The sequence below is a fragment of the Anser brachyrhynchus genome (genome assembly GCF_964034855.1).
Source record: "Anser brachyrhynchus genome assembly, chromosome: 14".
NCBI lineage: Eukaryota > Metazoa > Chordata > Aves > Anseriformes > Anatidae > Anser > Anser brachyrhynchus.
Window position 1 is genome coordinate 18373990 of NC_137709.1, and position 22140 is coordinate 18396129.

A 22140-nucleotide genomic window follows, 5' to 3' on the forward strand; every position below is an offset into this window, starting at 1 on the left:
TTTAGTTTTTTTTTTTTGTTAATATGGAGTTCTCCCCTTGCCCTGTTACTCTTTGCTCTGTTGTTCACTCAATCAAGTTTGGTCTAACCAACTGTTCATTTTAAGCCCACTGGTTGCTGGATGTAAACGGCTGTGTAACATTAGGCTTTCCACAAAGACCAGGTTCTCATCAGATGAGTCAGTAAAACTCAGCTCTCTTTCTTGCATAGTTGTCTTTCATCCCACTTGCATCTTTCAGACAACAAAACCAGCTAACTTTATCATTTTCTCCACATGGAGAGAGAACTCTAGTCTTCTTAAATTATTACAGTAAGTTCTTCATTAAAATGCCTCTCTCTACTTCAGCCAACCCCATAAATTGGGCACTAAGTATTTCTCAATTCAAACATCTCATCTTCAGAAGCTCAAGTAAATACACAAAGATGGCATTAATGTACAAGAACCACCAATTTATTTCTTCGGACTTGGAATGCATTTTCAATATTTCATTTCTCCAGTATTACCGTGACATGCTATGCTTTGTATATTTTCTTTGCAGCACACGTATACAAAATATTAGTATATACAATTAATAGAAACAGTTCCACGTTTTACTTGAGTTCCAGTATTTATTTCTATATTAATAGAAATTCACCAGAAATAACAGAGTAAAAGAATTGCAAGCTGTATCTATTGTACAGTTTAGCCAAATCATTTCTTCTGTACAGTTCGAGAATTACATTGTCTTTCAGACAAGCCTGATACTAAGTTTTGTTGTGAAGATTTAAGATTAGAACACTAGGTCACTTACAGGGTAATTTTATGTTGCTTTTCTTAATCACTGGTTTAAGAAGGAAATGGACAAAAACTCATTTAAAATATTTATTCTGCTAAAACATTCTTAATTTTAGATGCAGTTCAACAGATTCCTTCCACCTGGCCAAAATCCAAGTCTATAAAAATGAATGCGTAGTGGGCATCCTCCCACCCAATTAAAAAAAAGTTCTGTTGATATTCCCGTCCACATAACATTGATCAAGTAAGACAGCTGGCTGCAACAGCTATGACTATTTAAGAGTCCAGTAAGCACAACATTGGTAAAACAGATTTCCCTTAAGACCTTAGCTTAGCTACGGGATGCAAAGACATTCACATAGACAAGGCAGTCCAAGTCTGACCTGGAAATCCTCTTCTGGAGATCAATAGTTGCATTATCTAGCCCCAGGAAAGAAATCAGCATGTCCTGAATACAAATTATTAAAAAAAAATCCAAACCAACTGTACAATATGACTTTTTACATCTGACCTGTATTACGTGGGCCACAAAGGAGAAAGTCTCTGGAAAGTGCTCCTGCCATTGGTATCAAAGCAACTATAATCAGCAAAATTAATTTAACATGGAACTGAAAAAATTAGACAGGTACAAAATAACATCTTACATGAATGCAGGTTTTGTCATCCTTTTCGCCTAATTATTATTCACCTTTTCTGAACTTAAGTTGCGCCATTAGAAAAACAAACTAAGCAGCTTCTGAGTCCAAGATTGCGAGGATGTTACCAGGAGTCTTGAACATGCAGCCCTCTGTGGCCTCTGATTTGAGGATGACCAAGTGTAGTTTTTCTAAAAATAGGCTGTTTTATATCACTTCTCAAGTAATCATGCTAATATGTATAACATACAGCACCCAGTTTTACCTTGAACAAATAGTCTGTTGAAATCTTCTGTATTACTTAAGTTTATTGGTGATGTAAAATATTTTTCTTCATAGCAAGAAAAGATTACACTTTGTTTCTATTACCTGCAATGGAAAAACATTACTAAGTTTGGATTTTGCACTACTGCTCCCACACACTGAACAATTATTTGTGTGCAGGGGGAAAGGAAGGCATTAGATTGCACATAACAGGCAAGACCAGAATTTCAGACACTGGAATACATTCTGAAGCAAAGGTCTGCTCAAGATCTGTATCCTTCCCCATCTCCATGTGGAATCTTCCACATTCACCTGCAGCAGGCTTTTTGCTTCCTACCTGTATACCTACAGCACTGTAAGGTCCTGCAAGTACCAACTAAACAACCAGGGCTCAATCCTCTGAATCACTTTTACCCTTATTGCCGTTGCAGGAGATACTGAATACCACTGGATTAGCTACAACAGGTAAACTGTATGAGAAGTCAGTGGGTGATACACAGCCGCAAAACAAGGTTCACATCTTGCAATCTCATGCAAAACAGTTAAGTCCGTAACCCACTCCTCCACATTAAACACACCTTCTGTTGTCTGACCCGACAATCAGCCATCTCAGCATTGAAACAAACAGGGCTGGGAAATACAATGGCCAAAAGTACACTGGAAACACCCCACAGCTGTAGCCTCCCAACACTGCTGTAAAACACAGGAGATGCTATCTCCTTCCTTCCCCAAGTGAAGTAGACTATGCAAGACTGCCATATGTTCTTTGGATAAGTTAAAGAGATACAAGGACACAGATGAATATCCACGCTTACCTTCTTTCAAAGGAGTTCTTGGAGAAATATTTTCCTTGCTGTCATGCTGGAAAGCTTTGGAAGGATCAAACCGCCTAATGCCCTGAATTGCACAGAGTTGCTCCTGAAGATCCCTGTTTGTTTGCTTTTGTTTTGCTAGCAGTGCACGCAGTTTGTAGACATCCTAAGGAAAACAATCCTTAGAAGTTAGATTAAGAACAAGAGGAAAGATCACCCTGTATACCATGTATTTAGTCCTCACTAAAACCGATTCTCTTGCTGTTCTGGAACTGGTGGTTCATTCTAGCCTAGCGCACACGAAGAATTTAAGAACCACAGAAAACAAGTAGCTTGCAGAGTTAGTCTGTAAGTACTTAGAGAATTCAGCAAATAAAAAGAATCAAGTAAATGAATTTCCAATTTCTAACATTACAATTAAACAAACCTGTTTCAAGTGGGTGTTCTCCTCCTTCAACTTCATAACATGCTTGATTTTTTGTTTCTGGTTCTGGTGGCCAAGTAGTTTCGCATATGCATCGCTTAGTTTATTCAGTTCTTCTTGGGCTGCACCATGCTCATTTAAGAGAGCATTCTTCTCTGCTTCAAATGCATCTAGCTGGTGCTGAAATACATAGTACATTTTTCATTTTTATTTTTAAGTCTAACTTTTTTTTTTTTAAAGCTGACTGAGATGTACAAAGAACAATTGTTTTGGGAAGTGACGTAGCTAGATGAAGGGATGGTAACTTAGGAAATCATAACAATATGAATGCTGTAGAATGGGAGATAGCATGTTTATTTCTCAAGAGAAAAACTTGAGTCAATGTACTAATAAAGTACAAAGTCAACATCGTAATAAAGATCTATTTCTTCACACACCTGAAAAGGCTTAGTTTTGTTATGCAACTCTTCATATAGATTACGCCAAGTCTTTATCTCTTCTTTTAAGCCAGAGGTCACATCTTCACTTACGGTTTTCCTAAGAAGCAAAAAGTAGAATTTCAGCTCTCAGCATTTCTTCACAATAAAACTTGGGTGTGCTACAATACCCAAGTTTAGTTTCTGAAAAGTCACCTTGATCTTTCTGCTTCAAGTTTTTTTTGTAAATCTTCAGTTTGCTCTTTCAGTTTTTCCTGAAGCTTAGTCATCTGTGCAAGGCAAGACTCTCTTGTTCTCTCTGCTTCTGCTTCTTTCAGTGCAAGCTTTGTCTGGGCTTCTAAAAGCATCCTGAGGAAAACATCAACCATCCATAATGAACCATCCACCATCCTTAACTTTTTTTATGTTATTACTTACACTAGTAATTAATATTAAAATACGAGTAACCATGTTTGAAAATCTGTTACTTGAACTGAAATGAAGGTTTGCGCTAACAGTACCGTAAGAGAAAAATATAGTACAGAAAGCAATCAAGTTCAAGATGTGGTTTAACTTCTGTGAAGCAGTGCTTTCAAAGCAAGGAAGTCTCATGTTTCTTATTTGTGACTGTTTAATACTAGCAGCTCTTAATGGAAGCTACTCCAGTAGGCTTTTCATGCAGAGGTTTGCTCAAGCAGAAGCTAGCCAAGATCATTCAGTGTGGATGACCTCAAGGGTTCACAAATTTTACATCTAAAATGTTGACTTCCCTCTCTTACCTAAGCTATTCGTTTTTATCATCTAGGTGGAGACTAAATCCATCCCCCTGCCACTCTCTACAGTAGGCATGTAAAACAGAAAATAACTCTTCAGCTGCTTTTCTTTTAAGAACTGTAATAGAAACTGGAAGAAATATCAAACAAGCAAGGAGAAAATAAAGGACATCATCTTAAAACCAAAGGTGTTTTAAAATAAACTGGAGTAAGCTATAATTCTCTTTTGGACAGTCTTTACATCCTGGCTATAGGTGAATGAAACAGCAGAAGCATTACAGAAACATTTTCTAAGTCAGCAAAGCGTTATGACAGATGGGGAGATCAGAAATGGCTCAACTTAGTTTGGCCAAAAAAAGGGTTTTAATGCAGTTGCATGTGAATGGTTGACACATTCAACTGTTGAAAATATTAGAGCATAGTTGCAGACTTAAAACCAACTTCAGTTTTGGAAGCTAGCTAGTGATGACACTCAGAGAAGCAGGGAAGGAAATTTAGTGCACACACAATATACTCCATAATGCAGCACATGTACAGGCAGTTGCCTCAGTTGCTTAATAATGGCAATTGTACACTGGGACCATTTACGACCCAACTCCCTCATTTCCTCCCATTACTTGCCCACAGCAGGGAGCTTGCACATGGTCTGCCACACTGAGCTCAAAAGAGAACATGCACCATTAAGCTGCTGTTATCTGGTCAGAGAAACACATCCACAATACTGGCCAAGGACAACTGCTGCCTTTACTACTTTTCAGCTGCAATGTGATGTTGCACATTGGGCAGAGGGCAGGCTTTTGTTTACTTCACTGCAGTGTGTTAATTTGAGGACTGTTAATCAGCATCTGATTGTGAGCAGAACTTGAGATGACAGACGTTATTCAGGACAGAGTGGCAGATGGTCAGATCTGAATTAAATATGTTTGTCTGCCCCTGTGGATCTTACTAGTTCATGGAACAGTCATTGTAACTAATATGTCTCATAAAAACAATATTCCAACAGAATTCAGTTAAAGATTTTCCTTTACCTATGTTCCACCTAAAGGAAAAGTTGCAAGCAATTAATTGGATCGATTAGTTTTCTAATACATACAATCCTAACACATTTTGTCTATCAACATTTTCAACCTTCTGCATAGGGAAAAAGGAAGATATGTACTGTTACATCAAATGCTAATATTATTTGATAGAGCACCATGCTAAGTTCTAGTTAAGAAGGCAAGCCTCAGCTGGCTTAAGGAAAAGTTTGTCAGCCCAATACCTTGCACATTCTTCTTTTGCTTTGTCTTTAGTGTACTCTGCTTCCTGAAGCAGCTGTAGATTATCTTGGCTTGTTTTTTTTAGGTCAGCAATTTGTTCTTGCAGAGATGTATTCTCCACTTTAAGGCTGCATATTTCTTCAGCTATTGTCTTCTTGTAGCTAGTATGACAGTGCAAATAAGAAAACACTTGTTACTTTAAACAAATGCAGATTAACCAGTTCAGGCCTTATGAGAGCAATCCAAACTCATGCTGCAAAGGCATAAAAGATTTTCTAATCCATTAAGCCATAAGCAGCAAAACTGTGGCATATTCTATAATACGTTTAAAATTTCTACCGAGATGTGAAAACACTGCCTATAAAAACAACTATCTGAAGGACACCTGATCCTTCAGGTTTGCCTTGCATTCTTAACAATAACAGTATCAATATACTACAATCTGAATATTGTGAAAACAAAAATCTGCAAGAACTGTAGGACAATCATCAGTACAAGTTTTGAGCCTGAACAGGAGGACTTACTGCAACATATTTTAATGTACAGAGACCATCTTTACTAGCTACAACTCTCAATGAGTATCAAGAGCACTTGAGTATTCCACTTGGTTACATTTTAGAAGAAACATTCACAGCTTCCTCAGCTAGATTACTGAGTATGTCATTACACTTGACTAATACTCAAAAGGAATAAATAACATTTCTTAATGCCATCAGAAAAAACCCACAAAAACGCTATAATATCACACCAGTTCTCATATACAATGTGAAATACTAAGGCAGATAAATAAAGAGCGTATGTTATTATAGTTTCAGAGATCACTGCTGCCCGACGGAACTTAAATACCTTTCGAACTCAGCAAGAGTCTTTCCCAGTTTACACAATGTGTTGCTATGCTCTTCCTGGATTTGCCGAACCGCACGGCTGTGCATTTCATTGATTTGCTCTAACTCAGCATTCTTCCTAAAATAAAAATGCAACACTCCATGCTGGAGATAAACATGCCTGAATGTATTACCTGCTATAGAAGGCTGGCAGCAGCAGCACTTGCATACTGACAAATCATTAATGTCTCTGCCACAACTTTTCATGTATTAAAGCACCATCTTCATAGCAAACAAAGACTTCACCCACCCCTTAATTTCCAAGTTATCTCATGTATGGAATAGATTTAATAGCTGCTAGTAAGCTTTCAACACATGAAAGTTAAAGTAACTTGCTCGAAAAATCTCCTAGTGATTGCCTTCTCCAGAACATAAATACCAATAAAAAAGTCCATGCAACTTATTCTTCCCAATAACTTCACATTACTACAGTACTAGCACATCAGGCAACTCCCAGCATGCTAATTAAACAGCTTTAAATAACAAAGTTATTTAAATCATTCAGCTAGATTGCTTCTAACTGCTGCCATTAATCAAAACCCAGCAAGAAATACATTCCGATGTGTTCAGGTTTCTTTAAAACCTGAATTAGGCTCAAAAGCTTTGCTTATGCTGTGGATTTAACATGTTTTCGTTCTAAAACTTTAAACTGAGATTACTTCACAAACCCTTTCAACTTTACTTCCATCTGTGCAAGTTCAAGAGTTTTAGATTTGGTTTCTTGTTCCAACCACTTCACCAACTTCTCAGCTTTCTTCTCCTTAGCATGCAATTTATCCAGCTCATTCATTGCAACCTTCATCTCTTCTTCCAAGAGGTGTCTCTCACTTGTTACCTCATCTTGAAAATCTAGTAACTTCTGCTGGATAGATGCAGACAGTTCCTGCAGGCCAGAACATAGCTGATTTTAAAATTACCAGTGGTTTTCTAGATATTGAAGGCTACTTTGCAATGCTCAAACCTTATAGCACCACAATAAGAGCAAATTTATGGAAGAAGCAGAACAACTATCATGCCAGCTGTGATTCTTATAAGACATGAGATCACACACAGTTTTTGCTGGCCAGCATCTGTTTCTACATCCCACAGATTAAACCATTATCAGTATAGCAACTTTATGTTTAACCAAAATCAGAACATTCAGTCCCAGGCATTGGGATTAGAATATTTTTAGACTAAATTAAAGTCTGTATTTACCTTCTCTTGCTGCAGCTGAGAGAGAATCTCCTCTTGCTTCTGAAGCAGTTTTTGGTGTTCTTGTTCTTCTAAGCCAATTTTTTTTTTCAGATCTTCTATTTCAGCATTCATACTCAGGACTTTTCCCCTGCTCTCAGAAGACTCTTTCTCTGCATAGAGCAATTGTCAGTATAACAAGTAATGCCTTCTCTACCTTCAAAGAAATACAACGCCTTTTCTTCATAGTAATTTAATTCTAATTCATCCTAGCTTTAAAGTTAGACATGGAAAAAAAAAAAAAACCTCATCTGGGAAATCACCAAGAATCCCACTTAAAATAATTCTTTAAGGGATAGGATTTTTAAGGGAAGGGATTTTTTAAGGTAGGGATCTTTGGTTCAATGAATTAGCTTTTATCAAAACAGCTAGGAATGGGAACAGCTATGGCTGAGGAAAAACTTCTAAATGATTCCCTCAAGGATGGGCTGGTGGAGATGGGAGAGGGGAAGGGGAGAATAGGGCAGGGCTGAAGGTTTCCTGGACACACAGCACTTCAATGAACTAGCGCATAAACCTCTAACAGTGTATTACAGCAATATAGCACTGATTCTCAAGGAAGATTAAGGAACAAGTCATTTGCGTTCAACTTTCAGATTAAAGCCTAGCATGCAAACAACTTTGAATTCTATAGTGTCTACCTTTTTATATTTCCATGGAGGTATACTTTTAGACTTGACAGAGGTGTTTCCAAGGAGGTTTCCATATAGATGGAATTATGGTGAGCTGTTCTCAGTTGGAGCTCAGAGAGCTGACTTTGCTTTGAACCCACACTGACATTTTAAACAAACCTATTAGAGATGCTTTAGGATGTATAAATGATCCCAACTACATGAACAGCAGAAAGGCACTAGCATTTACCTTTTTCTTGTTCAAGCAACTCACACCTTTCATTAAGTTCTCTGATCAGTGTAAGTGATTCTTCCTCTTTTGTTTTGAGTGTATCAGTCAGGATCTTGATGTCTTGGTCTTTCTTTATCAATGTCTCTTTCATCTGGGCAACATCTAGTTTGTATTTCTCTACAGTTTCTGCAATACTACTGTAGAAGAAAATTCAGGTATTTGTTACCACTAAGTTTCATTTTTAAGCTTACACTTCAGCACAAAGGAGAAATTCTTAAAATACTTAGTACAGGTGGTTTTCGACAGAAAAGCAGCCTTCAGCTAGTGTTCCAGATAAGTTTTTGTGCACTAAGAGAGGTTACTTAAAATTAAATGCAATTGATTTCAAAATGGGTGTTTTAAGAAAAACTTACAAAACCATTTTAAGTTGTGTGATTATGTATTTTCACCACATCCTGAGCTAGGTACACCTGACTATGAAAACTGGATAGTGTTTCTATCTGTTACAAAGCACTGGACTGGTAATTTTTAATATCAGACTATGTTCTTCTCAAGCGAAAGCAACATGGATCAACTCTTGAATGAAAACCAGAATATTACAAAGTCCACTGGAAGTTAAGACTGTTTTTACAAGTGCGTGCTCAAAGGCATTACTGCCAGTAATTTAGAGGAAAACAAGTCTAGCTTGATTTATGGGTTTAAATAAACCAAAACTGATTAAATAAACTAAAACTGATTTCAGGACTCTGATACAAAACCTGTCCATAAGACTGCTTAGCCCACAAAAGTACAGTCATTTAGAAAGGTAATTAAAATATTACCTTATGACTCCTTCCTATTGTATAGAAAAAGGTCAGATTCCCCTTCCCACCCCTTCATTTCAATACTGTTAAACATAATTGTTGCCAAGCTTCTACTTCATCTGGCAAGAACAAGGCTTAGTTTTACTGCCCTCTTAACTTACCCAGTCCAATCTAAGAACAATTTGTTTTTACCTGAGCTCTGTGATATATTCCAAGAGTTTTTCAGTGTCAAATTTGTCTTCAGCTTTCTCTCTCTCCGTAGCAGATCTAAAAATCAAGAAGCTTTCATGATGGATGTATTGAAACACTTCAGAGCTATTTCTAAGCTATTTGCTTACAGATAAGCAAGTACAAATAAATCGTTTGATCACAACTTAAGAGTAACGTGTTCTTTCCGTAATCCAGTGTGGGTGACAAACTCGTATTGACTCTAAGAGGTGATTCTACGATCTTTTGCTCTTTATTCCATGTGGTCTTCTCATTTGTACTAAAGATATTGAACCACCTTCCACCATGAGTAAATATGCTAGAGGGGCAGCATTAGCTAGACAAATCGTCATTGCTTCCCACTGTGAACTGCAGTACCTGCGTTATTAACTGTGTATTTCTACCTAAGTGTAAAACATCCACTCATATTCAAGCACTGGGATTTTAGGTAAGAGCAGAAGGCCCCTGAGTGTAAGGAAAACTTGGCAGTGCCGAGCTTCTTTCCATCAAGTTCATTCCAGGCCTTTATCTCCCCCCAAGCTATATGCAGCTAAGCCTGGATACATTGCCATCTAAGTGCATTCCCTACATTACCACTTACAGTTTTTCTTCTAACTGTGCTACTTTTCCTTTTGAATGCTCTAGATTCCTTTGCACCTCCTGCAGCTTCATTTCCATGTCTTCCTGTTTTGCAAGTGCAGTCTAAAAAAACAAATAAAACCAAAAATAAGTCCATTGTCTAAGACAAAGATAAACTGAAATTAATTTATAACCAGGATTCAATTACAGTACTTGCTACTATGCTAAATGTGACTCCTATATTCAAATTATCCATCTGTAAAGATATTAACCATTTGTTAAAATTACAGACAATCACCACCCAAAAAAAACACACGTCTAAGCTTCAAACCACACTTACAACCACTGGTTTTCAATTATATTAATAGTCTGACCAACAGACTGATACAGAGGTATTTCTAGGCTTCCTTCCTCAGACTTACTTACTCAAAGATACTTTACACATCAACAGAAAAATCAAGATTTGTTGTTTTAACTTCTTTCATAATTCCACTGAGCAAAAAATAGAAGAAACTACAGAATTGAGGACCGAAACTAAGCATGATCTACAGGACCATTGCAAGCCCTTCACTGTCGGTTCCTGAACAGCTCAGTTATTATCCCGTGCAGTGCAAAGCAGCTTACTTTTTCCTTGGCATCCCTCTTGTTTCTGAGCTTCATTAACTCCATGCACAGGCTGCTCATTTTCTTCTGCACACCATCTTCAGACAGCTTATTAGAAATAAATAGCAAATCAATAAGCATAACAGCTTCATATCGATCACTCTTCAGGCTGTCAAAAGAGCATCCCCCTACCACCCACACCACTGATCTCTGTCTGGCCTGGACAGCAATGTCAGCAAGTCCAGCTCTGTCTTTGGACAAACACACAGTATCTCAAGACATGTTCTATACCTGTGGCCATGAAGGGGCACAGGGAATGTGTTAACAGGCAAGTTCCCCCCTCTTCACCAGGGAACTCAATAACATCAAAGTCAAAGCAAATAGGTGACATATTCGTTTGAATACCTTAGATTTTAGTAGTTCATTGGTTCTTGTTAGTTCCAGAAGCTGTTTTTTCAGGCAAGCAACATTTGCCAAAAGAGACGTTTTCTCCTGAACTGCAGCACTCAGCTTAGCTTCAATCTTAACAAAATCCTCATCCAAAGCCTGAAGTTTTTTATCCTGCTCTCCACGCTCTCTCACTAATGCACGAATCTACAACGTAACAGGTATTCTTTTTTATTTAATGATATAATTTTTATTAAATAATCATTAAGTCATGCCCTTTGTTTTCTTAGAAAGGCTGAGTATCTAAACTGTATTGACTTTCATTCAGAACACGCATCTTAAAATTAGTCATTCACAGAAAAGGACATGAGACAATCACAATTCCATATTGTTAAATGCCATAGATTTGCAGTCCTAAATCTCAGCTGAATTATTTTGCGCTACTGAGCCAAATATTTCAGTAAAAAGTTAGCATAGTCTTCGCTTTAACTTGTGAGAGAAGAAAACTCTCCTCCTTGGCTGTGGAATAGGAAGGCATAGTGTCGTATCTGAGACAAACGGAACATGGATTAGTAGTAAGCTTATCGTTTTGATTATGGGAAGCAGTAAACATACTCCAGAACTGCACTCACATAATGTATTCATACCTCCTTCTCCAGAGTCTTCTGTTTCTTTTTCTCTTTCATGAGTATGAGATCTTTTCTAGGCTTCAGACTCCCACTAACCGGCTTTTGAAAACAAACTTATTAGAAATATTTAACTGATTTCTCGCTGCATATTAATTTAACATTACAATTCAGCATAACAGTAGGCAACACTGTTAAAGACACACAATATCAAAAACAAATGCCTCTCTCCTGCAGATCGGTCAGATTAGGGTCAGTTTTACCACTGTACTGTTGTGTAAACACTGCTATGAATGGACAGCTCAAGGCCTTTGTGACAGAAAGGAGACTGAGAAAACCTGAGACATACACATCCCCTAAATTCAATAAAAACACTTTAATCCCCTAAATTCAATAAAAACACTTTAACCTCTTAAGTTCAGCTTAACCTTAAAGTTCTGCTTTGTTCACCTAACTTCGTCCTATATGAGTACTAGTAAACTCAATTACTAAGTCAGCATTACCATTCAACTCATTAACCCATCTATTTCCTTGCATATTGCACTGAGAACCTGTATATACAGTGTTGTCCCCTCCTTGTTTCTTTTACCACTGTGTTTATGCTCTGGCCTGTCCACCATAGAAAAGCAACAGAAACAAGATCTCACATAGAAGCACCTGCACCACAATTACATGGTAAGAGAAAAAAAAAATAACCCCCAAACAACAAACCCATAGCAACCTACATTAAAGAAAGCTTTGTAAAGCCACTCAACACGCCACTCAGTAGTCCCCAGTAATCATCATATGATCCCAAAGAAAGTTACTCCATTTCCCTCCTTTGTGACTAAGAAATCCACACAAAATAATGTGTTCCGTACATAGTTCACTAAGATAGGTTAATGGCAATTGTACAAAGGGGCTAGGTGATTTAAGTAGTCGCAGTGAGGTTGAGCCAGAATTTACAGCACTACAGATACCACAGAAGAGTCTTACCATTGATCCAAGAGATCCAGGTCTCCCTCCAGTTACAGGGGTAGGTGCATTCTTCTCGCTGTTCTGATTTGTCTCACCTGCAGAAGGATGCAGAAAAGAACAGTGAAGGAAAAGGTTGGGCATGCACATGGTGAGAGAAGTTTCACCAAGCTAGACAAAGTTGACTGATTTTCTATACAAAGGACAGAATGCTTATTAAATGCTTATTAAACTACTTGCCTCACAAGTTAAGGCCAGCTGTTTTCCTACTGTCATCAAGCAATTCGGTATTAGTCAGCTGGGCACTTGACAAGGTTCAGAGGCAGACTACCTGATGACAGCCTATTTTGAGAATTCACCTTCTGCCAAGTTCCCCACCACCATCCAGATTTGTGCTGTCAGTTTTCAGTTGAGGAGTATCTTACATTTTAATAAACCATGAGAACGTCAATAAAAGCAAAGTGTCCTGGTTTCAGCTAGGACAGAGTTAATTTTCCTCCTAGTAGCTGGTAGGGTGCTATGTTTTGGATTAGGATGAGAAGAGCGCTGATAACATGCTGATGTTTTAATCGCTGCAGAGCAGTGCTTACACCAAGCCAAGGACTTTTCAGCTTCTTGCTCTGTCCTGCCAGCAGGCAGGCTAGGGGTGCAGCAGGAGCTGGGAGGGGACAGACCCAGGACAGCTGACCCAAACTGGCCAAAGGGGTATTCCATACCATCTGACGTCATGCTAAACATGTAGCGAGGCTGTGCAGGGAGAAAATTAGAAAGGCCAAAGCTCATCTGGAGCTCAACCTGGCTACTGCCGTTAAAGACAACAAAAAAATCCTTTTACAAATATATCAACGCGAAACGGAGGACTAAGGAGAATCTCCATCCTTTACTGGATGCGAGGGGAAACCTAGTTACTAAGGATGAGGAAAAGGCTGAGGTGCTTAATGCCGCCTTTGCCTCAGTCTTTAGCGGCAATACCGGTTGTTCTCTGGATACCCAGTGCCTTGAGCTGGTGGAAGGGGATGGGGAACAGGATGTGGCCTTCGCTATCCATGAGGAAATGGTTGGCAACCAGCTACGGAGCTTGGATGTGCGCAAGTCGATGGGGCCAGATGGGATGCACCCGAGGGTACTGAAAGAACTGGCGGAGGAGCTGGCCGAGCCGCTTACCATCATTTATCGGCAGTCCTGGCTATCGGGGGAGGTCCCAGTTGACTGGCGGCTAGCCAATGTGACGCCCATCTATAAGAAGGGCCGCAGGGCAGACCGGGGGAACTATAGCCCTGTCAGTTTGACCTCAGTGCCAGGAAAGCTCATGGAGCAGATTATCTTGAGGGTCATCATGCGGCACTTGCAGGGCAAGCAGGCGATCAGGCCCAGTCAGCATGGGTTTATGAAAGGCAGGTCCTGCTTGACGAACCTGATCTCCTTCTATGACGCGCTTGGTGGATGAGGGAAAGGCTGTGGATGTGGTTTACCTTGACCTCAGTAAGGCTTTTGACACAGTTCCCCACAACATTCTCCTCAAGAAACTGGCTGCTCGGGGCTTGGACTGGCGTACGCTTCGCTGGGTTAGAAACTGGCTGGATGGCCGGGCCCAGAGAGTTGTGGTGAATGGAGTCAAATCTGGTTGGAGGCCGGTTACTAGTGGTGTCCCCCAGGGCTCGGTACTGGGGCCGGTCCTCTTTAATATCTTTATCGATGATCTGGATGAGGGCGTCCAGTGCACCCTCAGTAAGTTTGCAGATGACACCAAGCTAAGTGCGTGTGTCGATCTGCTCGAGGGCAGGAAGGCTCTGCAGGAGGATCTGGATAGGCTGGACCGATGGGCTGAGGCCAACTGCATGAAGTTCAACAAGGCCAAGTGCCGGGTCCTGCACCTGGGGCGCAACAACCCCAAGCAGTGCTACAGGCTGGGAGATGGGTGGTTGGAAAGCTGCCTGGTAGAGAAGGACCTGGGAGTATTGGTTGATAGTCGGCTGAATATGAGCCAGCAGTGTGCCCAGGTGGCCAAGAAGGCCAACAGCATCCTGGCCTGTATAAGAAGCAGTGTGGCCAGCAGGTCTAGGGAAGTGATTGTGCCCCTGTACTCGGCTCTGGTGAGGCCGCACCTCGAGTACTGTGTTCAGTTTTGGGCCCCTCGCTACAGGAAGGACATGGACGTGCTCGAGCGAGTCCAGAGAAGGGCGACCAAGCTGGTGAGGGGTCTGGAGAACAAGTCTTACGAGGAGCGGCTGAGGGAGCTGGGATTGTTCAGCCTGGAGAAGAGGAGGCTCGGGGGCGACCTTATCGCTCTCTACAGTTACCTGAAAGGAGGCTGTAGAGAGGTGGGGGTTGGTCTGTTCTCCTACGTGCCTGGTGACAGGATGAGGGGGAATGGGCGAATGTTGCGACAGGGGAATTTTAGGTTGGATGTTAGGAAGTACTTCTTTACCGAAAGGGTTATTAAGCATTGGAATGGGCTGCCCAGGGAGGTGGTGGAGTCACCATCCCTGGAGGTCTTTAAAAGACGTTTAGATGTAGAGCTTAGCGATATGGTTTAGTGGAGTACTTAGTGTTAGGTCGGAGGTTGGACTCGATGATCTTGAGGTCTCTTCCAACCTAGAAATCTGTGATACTGTGTAAACAATATACAGGGGTGGCTAGCTGGGGTGGGGGGGCCGGCTGCTCGGGGATAGGCTAGGCATTGGTCAGCAGGTGGTGAGCAATAGCGTTGTGCATCGCTTGTTTCGTACACGTTATTATTAGTAGAATTATTATCGTTATTATTATTTTCCTGTTTTAATAAACCGTCTTTATCTCAACTCACAGGCTTCACTTTCCAGTTTCTCTCCCCCATCCCAGAGAGGGAGGGGGGAGGGTGAGCGAACGGCTGTGTGGTGTTTAGCTGCTGGCCGGGTTAAACCACAACACAAAGCTAATGAAGTACTTGAATCATATGTTTTAACTCAAAACGTAGGCCCTCCTGATTAACAGAAATTACGTATAAAATTGTTTATAGAAAAAAACTCCAATAGACATGTTATTACAGCTGAAGTTGAGATGAAAGATGGGCAACGAGCCCCTCTAACAGAGCAAATCACATAATTAAAAAAGAAGAACAAAGCAGTAACAGCGTGTAAGCACTAACAAGCGTAGCTTTCAGAGGCATTACGCTATTGGTTTTGCAAGACTTTAAGGACTACTTACTCTTCTGTTTCCTAACCCGATGATGCATTTCGGAAGACAGAGAACTCCTCGCCGCCGCTGACGCCTGGCCGTCACGGGATCCTTGCAGCGGGGCGCGAGCTGGAGCTGACCCACACACAGCAGCCAGAACGCATGAGGAGAACGACAGAGGCTTCGCCTTCGCTGCGCTGAGGCCGATAAAACCCCCCAGCCACTCCTCGATAAAGCTCCCGCCCCCTCCCCCCGCCCCCTCCCCCCGCCCCCCTCACCCTCCCCGTGACTAGGAAGAAAGGAGAAGGCCGCGTTTTCCCCTCAGGAGACCCCCCCCCCCCCGAGCCCCCCGCTCCGTACCACAGCCGCCGCCCGGGCCGCGCCGCGGGGCCGCCCCACACGAGGCCATGGCGGCAGCCGCCGGCCGCTCACCGCGATTCGAACGGGGCCAACGGCCGCGCGCCGCGGAGAGCCAATCGCCTCCCCCAGCTCCCGGCTCCAGCGGCCAATCAGCGCGCTCCGAACGGAGCACGCGCGTTACCCGCCCCGGGGCGAGAGGGGCTGCGCGCATGCGCCGTGCCCTCGGTTCCGGGCGGGAGGTGGGGGTGGGCAGCCCTCAGCCGTCAGCAGAAGCAGGGCCCCGGCGGCGGGGGCTCCATGGCGGCTCCCTTCGAGGAGCGCAGCGGCGTGGTGCCCTGCGGGACGCCCTGGGGCCGCTGGTACCAGACGCTGGAGGAGGTGTTCATCGAGGTGCACGTGCCGCCCGGCACCCGGGCCAAGGACGTGAGCTGCAGCCTGCAGAGCCGCCACCTGGCGCTGGCCGTTGGGGGCCGGCAGCTGCTGCAGGTAGCGGCCGGGGGGACCTGAGGTGTCCCCGGGGTGTCCCCGGGGTGTGGGAGGTGTCCCTGAGGTGTCCCCAGGGTGCCCCCGGCAGCCTCTGGGGTGATGGGCTGTGGTGGGAAAAGGGCAAACTGAAGCAGGGAAGTCAAACGGCCAGGGCGTTTTAAAGCCAGGCAGAAAAATCAAGGCAGTAACCCCTATCTGTGCTTCCGCTTCTGTTCTGTAAGCGTTTGGGCACTGCCTGTGGGCATAACTTCGCTGCTGAAAGCAGCAAAAAATGTCTAGATTTTCTTTCTCATTGGTGAAAAGCAATTCTTTGTGCGTTAACATATATATGTTACACCATAGGTGTGTGTTGCCCTTAGTGGGCGCACGGGAATTTGGATGGCAAATGAATTAAAAGTCCTGTTACCCACTGAGAAATACAGGCCTTTCTATGAATTAGGACACTGAACACATCAAATACCTGATAAAAAAAAGACAAGTAACCATAATACTCTGATAGGCCATGTACAAACCTGTACTAGTCAGGCCTGATTGTACTACTCCTTGCAAAGGAATTTTGAACACAAGAAGGTAGGTAAGTTGTGAGTAAAACTATGCAATTCAATAAGGACTGGTCACTGAGCAGGTTTTCCTGTTAAGTAATCTTGTTAATGTCTTTTGCAGGGTAAACTTTTTGACTCTACAATAGCTGATGAAGGAACATGGACGTTAGGTAATAACCTGTCTCTGAAATGACATTTTGGAGTACAATAGAACTTGTCAAAATATGCTGTGGAAGAGTTGACCCATCTTTTTTGTTATGGGAAATGCTTTCTTCTGATTCTGATCAAGTTATGATTCTCTGTAAAAAATGATAATTGTTATTGCCAGACTAAGGAACTAAGGTAGTACAAAAGCCCTAGACTAACGTATTAAGAACTAGGGGAGAAATGCCACATCTGGGAAGGTAGTATTCAATCAGTTAGGAACACTTCCTTAGAACTAACATTTACTTTTTAGGAAATGAGTGGTAAGAAGATTTTTGCAAACCCTTATTAAAACTGCGCTGGTACAGTTATGTCCAAGAGAATCAAAAAGCAATCTAACAATCGGGCTAAAGTACTTAAAGGAGCAAACGGCTTCTCTGATTGTTGCGTCGTAAATATTGCAGTGTTCAGAGTAGTTTTTGAAAAACACATCTGTGGACTGTGCCTATCGATGCTTTCCTGTAACGGGTTTTATTTTCCATTAAGAATAAACATTGGTTGGTAGTTTGGTAACTTAATTGTGAAAATCAGAAGTGTAAATAAACATTGCAAAGCGAAGCCTACTCTTTTCCAGCATGCAAACAGTCTTCAAAATACACTTTATAATGCTGCACTTCCTCAGTTAAGTTGAACTAAACAACCTACATGTTACCTTTGAGATGTACTTCTAATACCTTCATGATACTTCACACTGCCTGCATGTAATAGAAATTGATTAATTCCATGTTGCTTAAACTTAGTTCTGGTTTTATTGGTAATAACCTCCTGTAAAGCCTGACCTGAAATACTTTGTTACTACCATAGCTGATCTGCATACACGAATAGGTTAAATCTTTTCTCTGTTGTGAACCTCTCTAAAAGGTTAGTTTATATTGGAATAGAAGTACTTATGAACGGTGTTTTAATTCCTCAAAACAGCTTTAGTGTTTTACAGGCCTGAAAGTGTAGGCTGTATAGGCTTGCTTTGCCTCAGGCTATGTTTCTTGGTAATGGTTTTATTTATTAATAACTCCATTGGTATGAAGAATTGAAATTACTTCAAGAAATCCTGTGCTTTGACATGTTAGCAGGGAATTCAGCAAAACAACAAAAAAGCTTGCACATAGGACAGAGTCTAATAGGTGTTTTTTATGTCTCTTCATTCAATAGAAGACAGAAAACTGATACGAATTGTTCTGATGAAGACGAATCGAGATGCTGGAAATTGTTGGACGTCTCTGTTAGAAAATGATTATGCTGCTGATCCTTGGGTACAAGACCAGATGCAAAGGAAACTTACACTGGAACGATTCCAAAGAGAGGCAAGTCAAAGGTCCCTGATTACTGCTCAAATTTTGTTTGCACGTGCAGGTTATGGGCATGAAAGCTGGGTAAAACATCTGCTGTCTTGTGCCACGGAAACATATACTGTAGTTCAATAGATAAAGACCTGTGAACATTCTGTATCAGTGTATTTTTAAGAGGTTGTTCTGTCTGTAGTCTGTCTGAAAGACTAGTGAAAAGTTAAGGTGAGTGTCAGAGTGATACTGATTTTAAGGTTTTGATATGTAACTAACAAATTTTCACTTAAGTTAGGCCATGTGTAATTTCTATTATCTAGAATTACAACATACCTTTATCTACAGCATAACATACTCTATTGAAGATGTTTGTATATAATGTCAGATGGTGGAGAATAGTTAGCTGGAAAATGTTTTCCTTTGCCTTGAACTAAAATTGCTTAAATTATTTCGGTACAATTTTAGCACTCAGCTGTTCTTACCCATGTCAGCAAGTTATACAACTACAACTTATTACCTGACAGCTGAATCAGCACATTACAGACTGCAACAAATACTATTTTTTATCAATTTTGTTTATCCAGCATGGGAGGTACTTCCAGTCTTTAAATTGTAATTTCAAGGGATATTAAAAGCCAGAAAACTTTAATTTCCTTAATACTTCTTCACTGTGAGATATAACTGCTCGTCAAGTTAAGAATGACATTACTAATTTTGGTATTGGGCAACCAAACTATGGCAAGTCAACATTTACGTGTTGATGCATTCTCCAAGCAGAATTTCAGTGCTCTGGCAAACGGTTAACAAGTTGATAGCTGCATGTCCTTGTTAGAGTGTTGCCGTGTTAACAGAAACATTGTTTTCTTGTTTTGTTTAAATCACTGCTATTCAAGAAAAATCTGTCTACTAAACTTTTATCTCCATCAGAACCCCGGATTTGACTTCAGTGGTGCAGAAATTTCTGGAAATTACAGCAAAGGAGGACCAGACTTTTCAAGCCTTCAAAAATGAACTCTTTTCACCTGTGTTCCCGGAGAGAAATTACACATCGTACTGGAGGACTGGAATATGTAATTGGTGAAAACTTCAGTGATCTAGTCAGTGGATTGTTGGCAAGTAATTACTTCAGCAAAGAGAAAGGAGGTCTCTGAAGGGATGCAAGACACGGACTCCTGATGGCTCTTGAACAGGAGACATTTATTGCCTTTTTTCACTACTACATATACCTTCCCTGTAGCCCCACACGCCTGAATCTGTCATACAGTTGGTTAGAGACCCTCAGACACGCGCCTTGAGCCAGCCAGCAATTGGCCACTGCTCAAAGCTCATCTTTTAACACTCTAGCCAATTTACTTTATCTCGACCTTGCTCAAGTTTTTGGTTCTACCGCTGTTTTCCTCATTATCTCTAACTCAGGGACGTGTGAAACAGCGTGAAGCCACCTGCGAATTCCTTTCCCACAAAACAGCACAAAGCTCCCTGTGAATTCCTTTCCCACAGGTCTCTTCTAGCAGACCGAAGACAGTGTCAGCAGCTGATTCGTAAGCTGCGATAACTTTCTCACATTAAAGGGATAAAATACATGAAAAGGTGTATACAAAAAAGTAACATCCTGAAGCAGAACACTTCTCTGATACAACAGTAAAATAGTCAGTTATAAATATACCACTTGTCTTTATGTAAGAATATCTTTACTGTTGAAGATGGATCCTAGAAGCAAGATACTAAATACTTTCTTAACTTGCAACTAGAAGGATATTGGGAAGGCTACAGTTGCACTTCTAAAACAGACTTGCACTTTTAGCGGCCCTCTAAGAATTTGTACCTTATTCTAAAATAGTGGTTAGTAAACTACTGCATCTTGCCTCAGCTGAGGCTTTACAATGCACTGCATTGCCAAATATAGCACTAAAAAGGGCTCTCAGTTCTGCGTGCATGTCCAGGAACGGGCCTGTGAGTGCTGCAACTGCAGCCAAGCTGTGGGGCAGCTGGCGTTTAAGGAAAGGTTGGACCTGGTGCTTAGGGATGTGGTTTAATGGGTGACATCAGTGGTAGGGGGAGGGTTGGACCAGATGACCTTGAAGGTCTTTTCCAACCTTAATGATTCTATGATTCCTTGCTCTCAGCTAAGTGCTACTGGACAAGAGACAAGTCAAGTGAAAGTCTGGGTATACGTAACTGTGTTAATGTCATAAAGCCTTTCAGTACAAATATTTAAAACTTCGCAAGTAAGAGAATGTAATAATTCTTGAAAAAAGGAGGAAGTCCTTAAGTAAGAAATATCTTGCATCTGTTCGCCACCAACATATAGTACAAGCTGCTTACATAAGCTGAACATGCAGCTGTAGATTTCTGCAGTTAGTTTTCAGTTTGATAGCCACACCTTAAACTTGGCTACTGCACAATTTAATATTTTGCATGTGCCAATAACTTATCATGATTTTTGTACTCGTTCTTAAGGATGCAGCTCAGAAGCCCTCCAACTGCATCACATGGGGCGAATGGTGTGGCTAACTAACAAGAAGAAAACATGATTGCCAAATTCTGTTGTATTCTGAACACTGAAACTATTGCCTGTAAGTAGGTCCTAAGCACAAGTCCCCCTGGAGATTGCCAGCAGCATGTATGATATTGTTGAACCTTACTTTAAAAATTGCATCATTATTTCAGTTGGGATATGGCAAAAATAAAGCAAGAGTTGTGGACAAATGCTTTTGCTGTAATTACATCCAATGCTTTCTTGCATGAGCAAGCAAACCAGCAGTACTCCTGAAATAATTAAGCATGATTTTTGTACCCCCATCATCTTTACAGAAATACATAGCAGCACTAAATGCCATGGTAAGGTTTTAGACAGCTTGCCATAGTGTGCAAAAGTAGGTATAGTTTGGTATTAAGTGCATCTTTGCCACAATTGTAGTTCAGAAGTTGGATGGTGCAGTTAAGGCACGAACGAGACTGCTGCAAGTGCGGAAATACTACTCAGTGCAAGTATTTCACATGACAACAGTTAAGCTGGCTTACACAGTAAGGCATCACAGCTGTGAATTGTTTTAAGAGGACAGGTTTAAACTAGTTGGATAGCTACTTCTCTTGTCCACTGCAAGTTTTGGAATCATCTGGATGAAGAGGAAAAAAATAACAGGTTATTTTAGGCCTTTTCCTAATGAGTATCTGCTAAATTTGCATTCAGGACTTCAAATAGTGGGTTGTGTCCCATGTCACAAGTCTCACTGGGGACTTCCATCCCTTCTTAGACACAGTAACAGGCATGACAAATGCGTAAATTTGGGTGTGTGATACAGAAATGAGATAAACCCACTCTCTAGGAAATCATCCTGTGCACTCATTGAAGTGCTGCTTTGTTACGTAAGTGAGCACTGGGCAGCAAAACAGCCTACAGCTATTTTTTTCATGGCTCTGCTTTAAGATAAGCCCAGAATAATGCCAGAGCTTTAGCTTTATCACAACTACTCCCTGTGAATGTGTTGGATACAGAAATGTATAAACTTATGTCTAGTCAAATTGGAATGCTCAGATGAGTCCAGAAAATGAAATCTTGAGCTTTGAAAGTCAGGCGCCACGTTCTCTTTAAGGAAGCACTGCATTTACTGCAATATATAGAAGCAGGCGATACAC

At 41.2% G+C, this 22140-nt stretch overlaps 2 protein-coding genes across 5 annotated transcripts; one reads left to right on the forward strand and one right to left on the reverse strand.

Annotated features, from left to right (window-relative positions):
• Positions 1-588: 588 nt before the first annotated feature.
• Positions 589-16215, reverse strand: HMMR (hyaluronan mediated motility receptor). 4 transcript variants are annotated; one of them, XM_080554982.1, is made up of 18 exons: positions 16062-16215; positions 15660-15764; positions 12498-12574; positions 11544-11624; positions 10915-11103; positions 10531-10617; positions 9929-10029; positions 9313-9387; positions 8336-8514; positions 7439-7587; positions 6901-7124; positions 6204-6320; positions 5360-5518; positions 3542-3694; positions 3347-3446; positions 2913-3089; positions 2489-2651; positions 589-1778 (listed from the first exon to the last, which is right to left on the reverse strand). In XM_080554982.1, exons 1-18 carry the CDS (start codon positions 16198-16200, stop codon positions 1759-1761), a joined length of 2295 nt encoding a protein of 764 aa, XP_080411108.1. In that variant the 5' UTR covers positions 16201-16215; the 3' UTR covers positions 589-1758. The 4 variants fall into 4 exon arrangements, with proteins under 4 accessions (XP_080411108.1, XP_080411107.1, XP_080411106.1 ...); XM_080554981.1 differs by having other exon boundaries at positions 6910-7124; positions 15990-16215; XM_080554980.1 differs by having other exon boundaries at positions 15990-16215.
• On the forward strand, positions 16195-21210 carry NUDCD2 (NudC domain containing 2). Its single transcript, XM_080555014.1, has 4 exons — positions 16195-16475; positions 17139-17187; positions 18371-18522; positions 19429-21210. Exons 1-4 carry the CDS (start codon positions 16287-16289, stop codon positions 19510-19512), a joined length of 474 nt encoding a protein of 157 aa, XP_080411140.1. The 5' UTR covers positions 16195-16286; the 3' UTR covers positions 19513-21210.
• Positions 21211-22140: the final 930 nt, after the last annotated feature.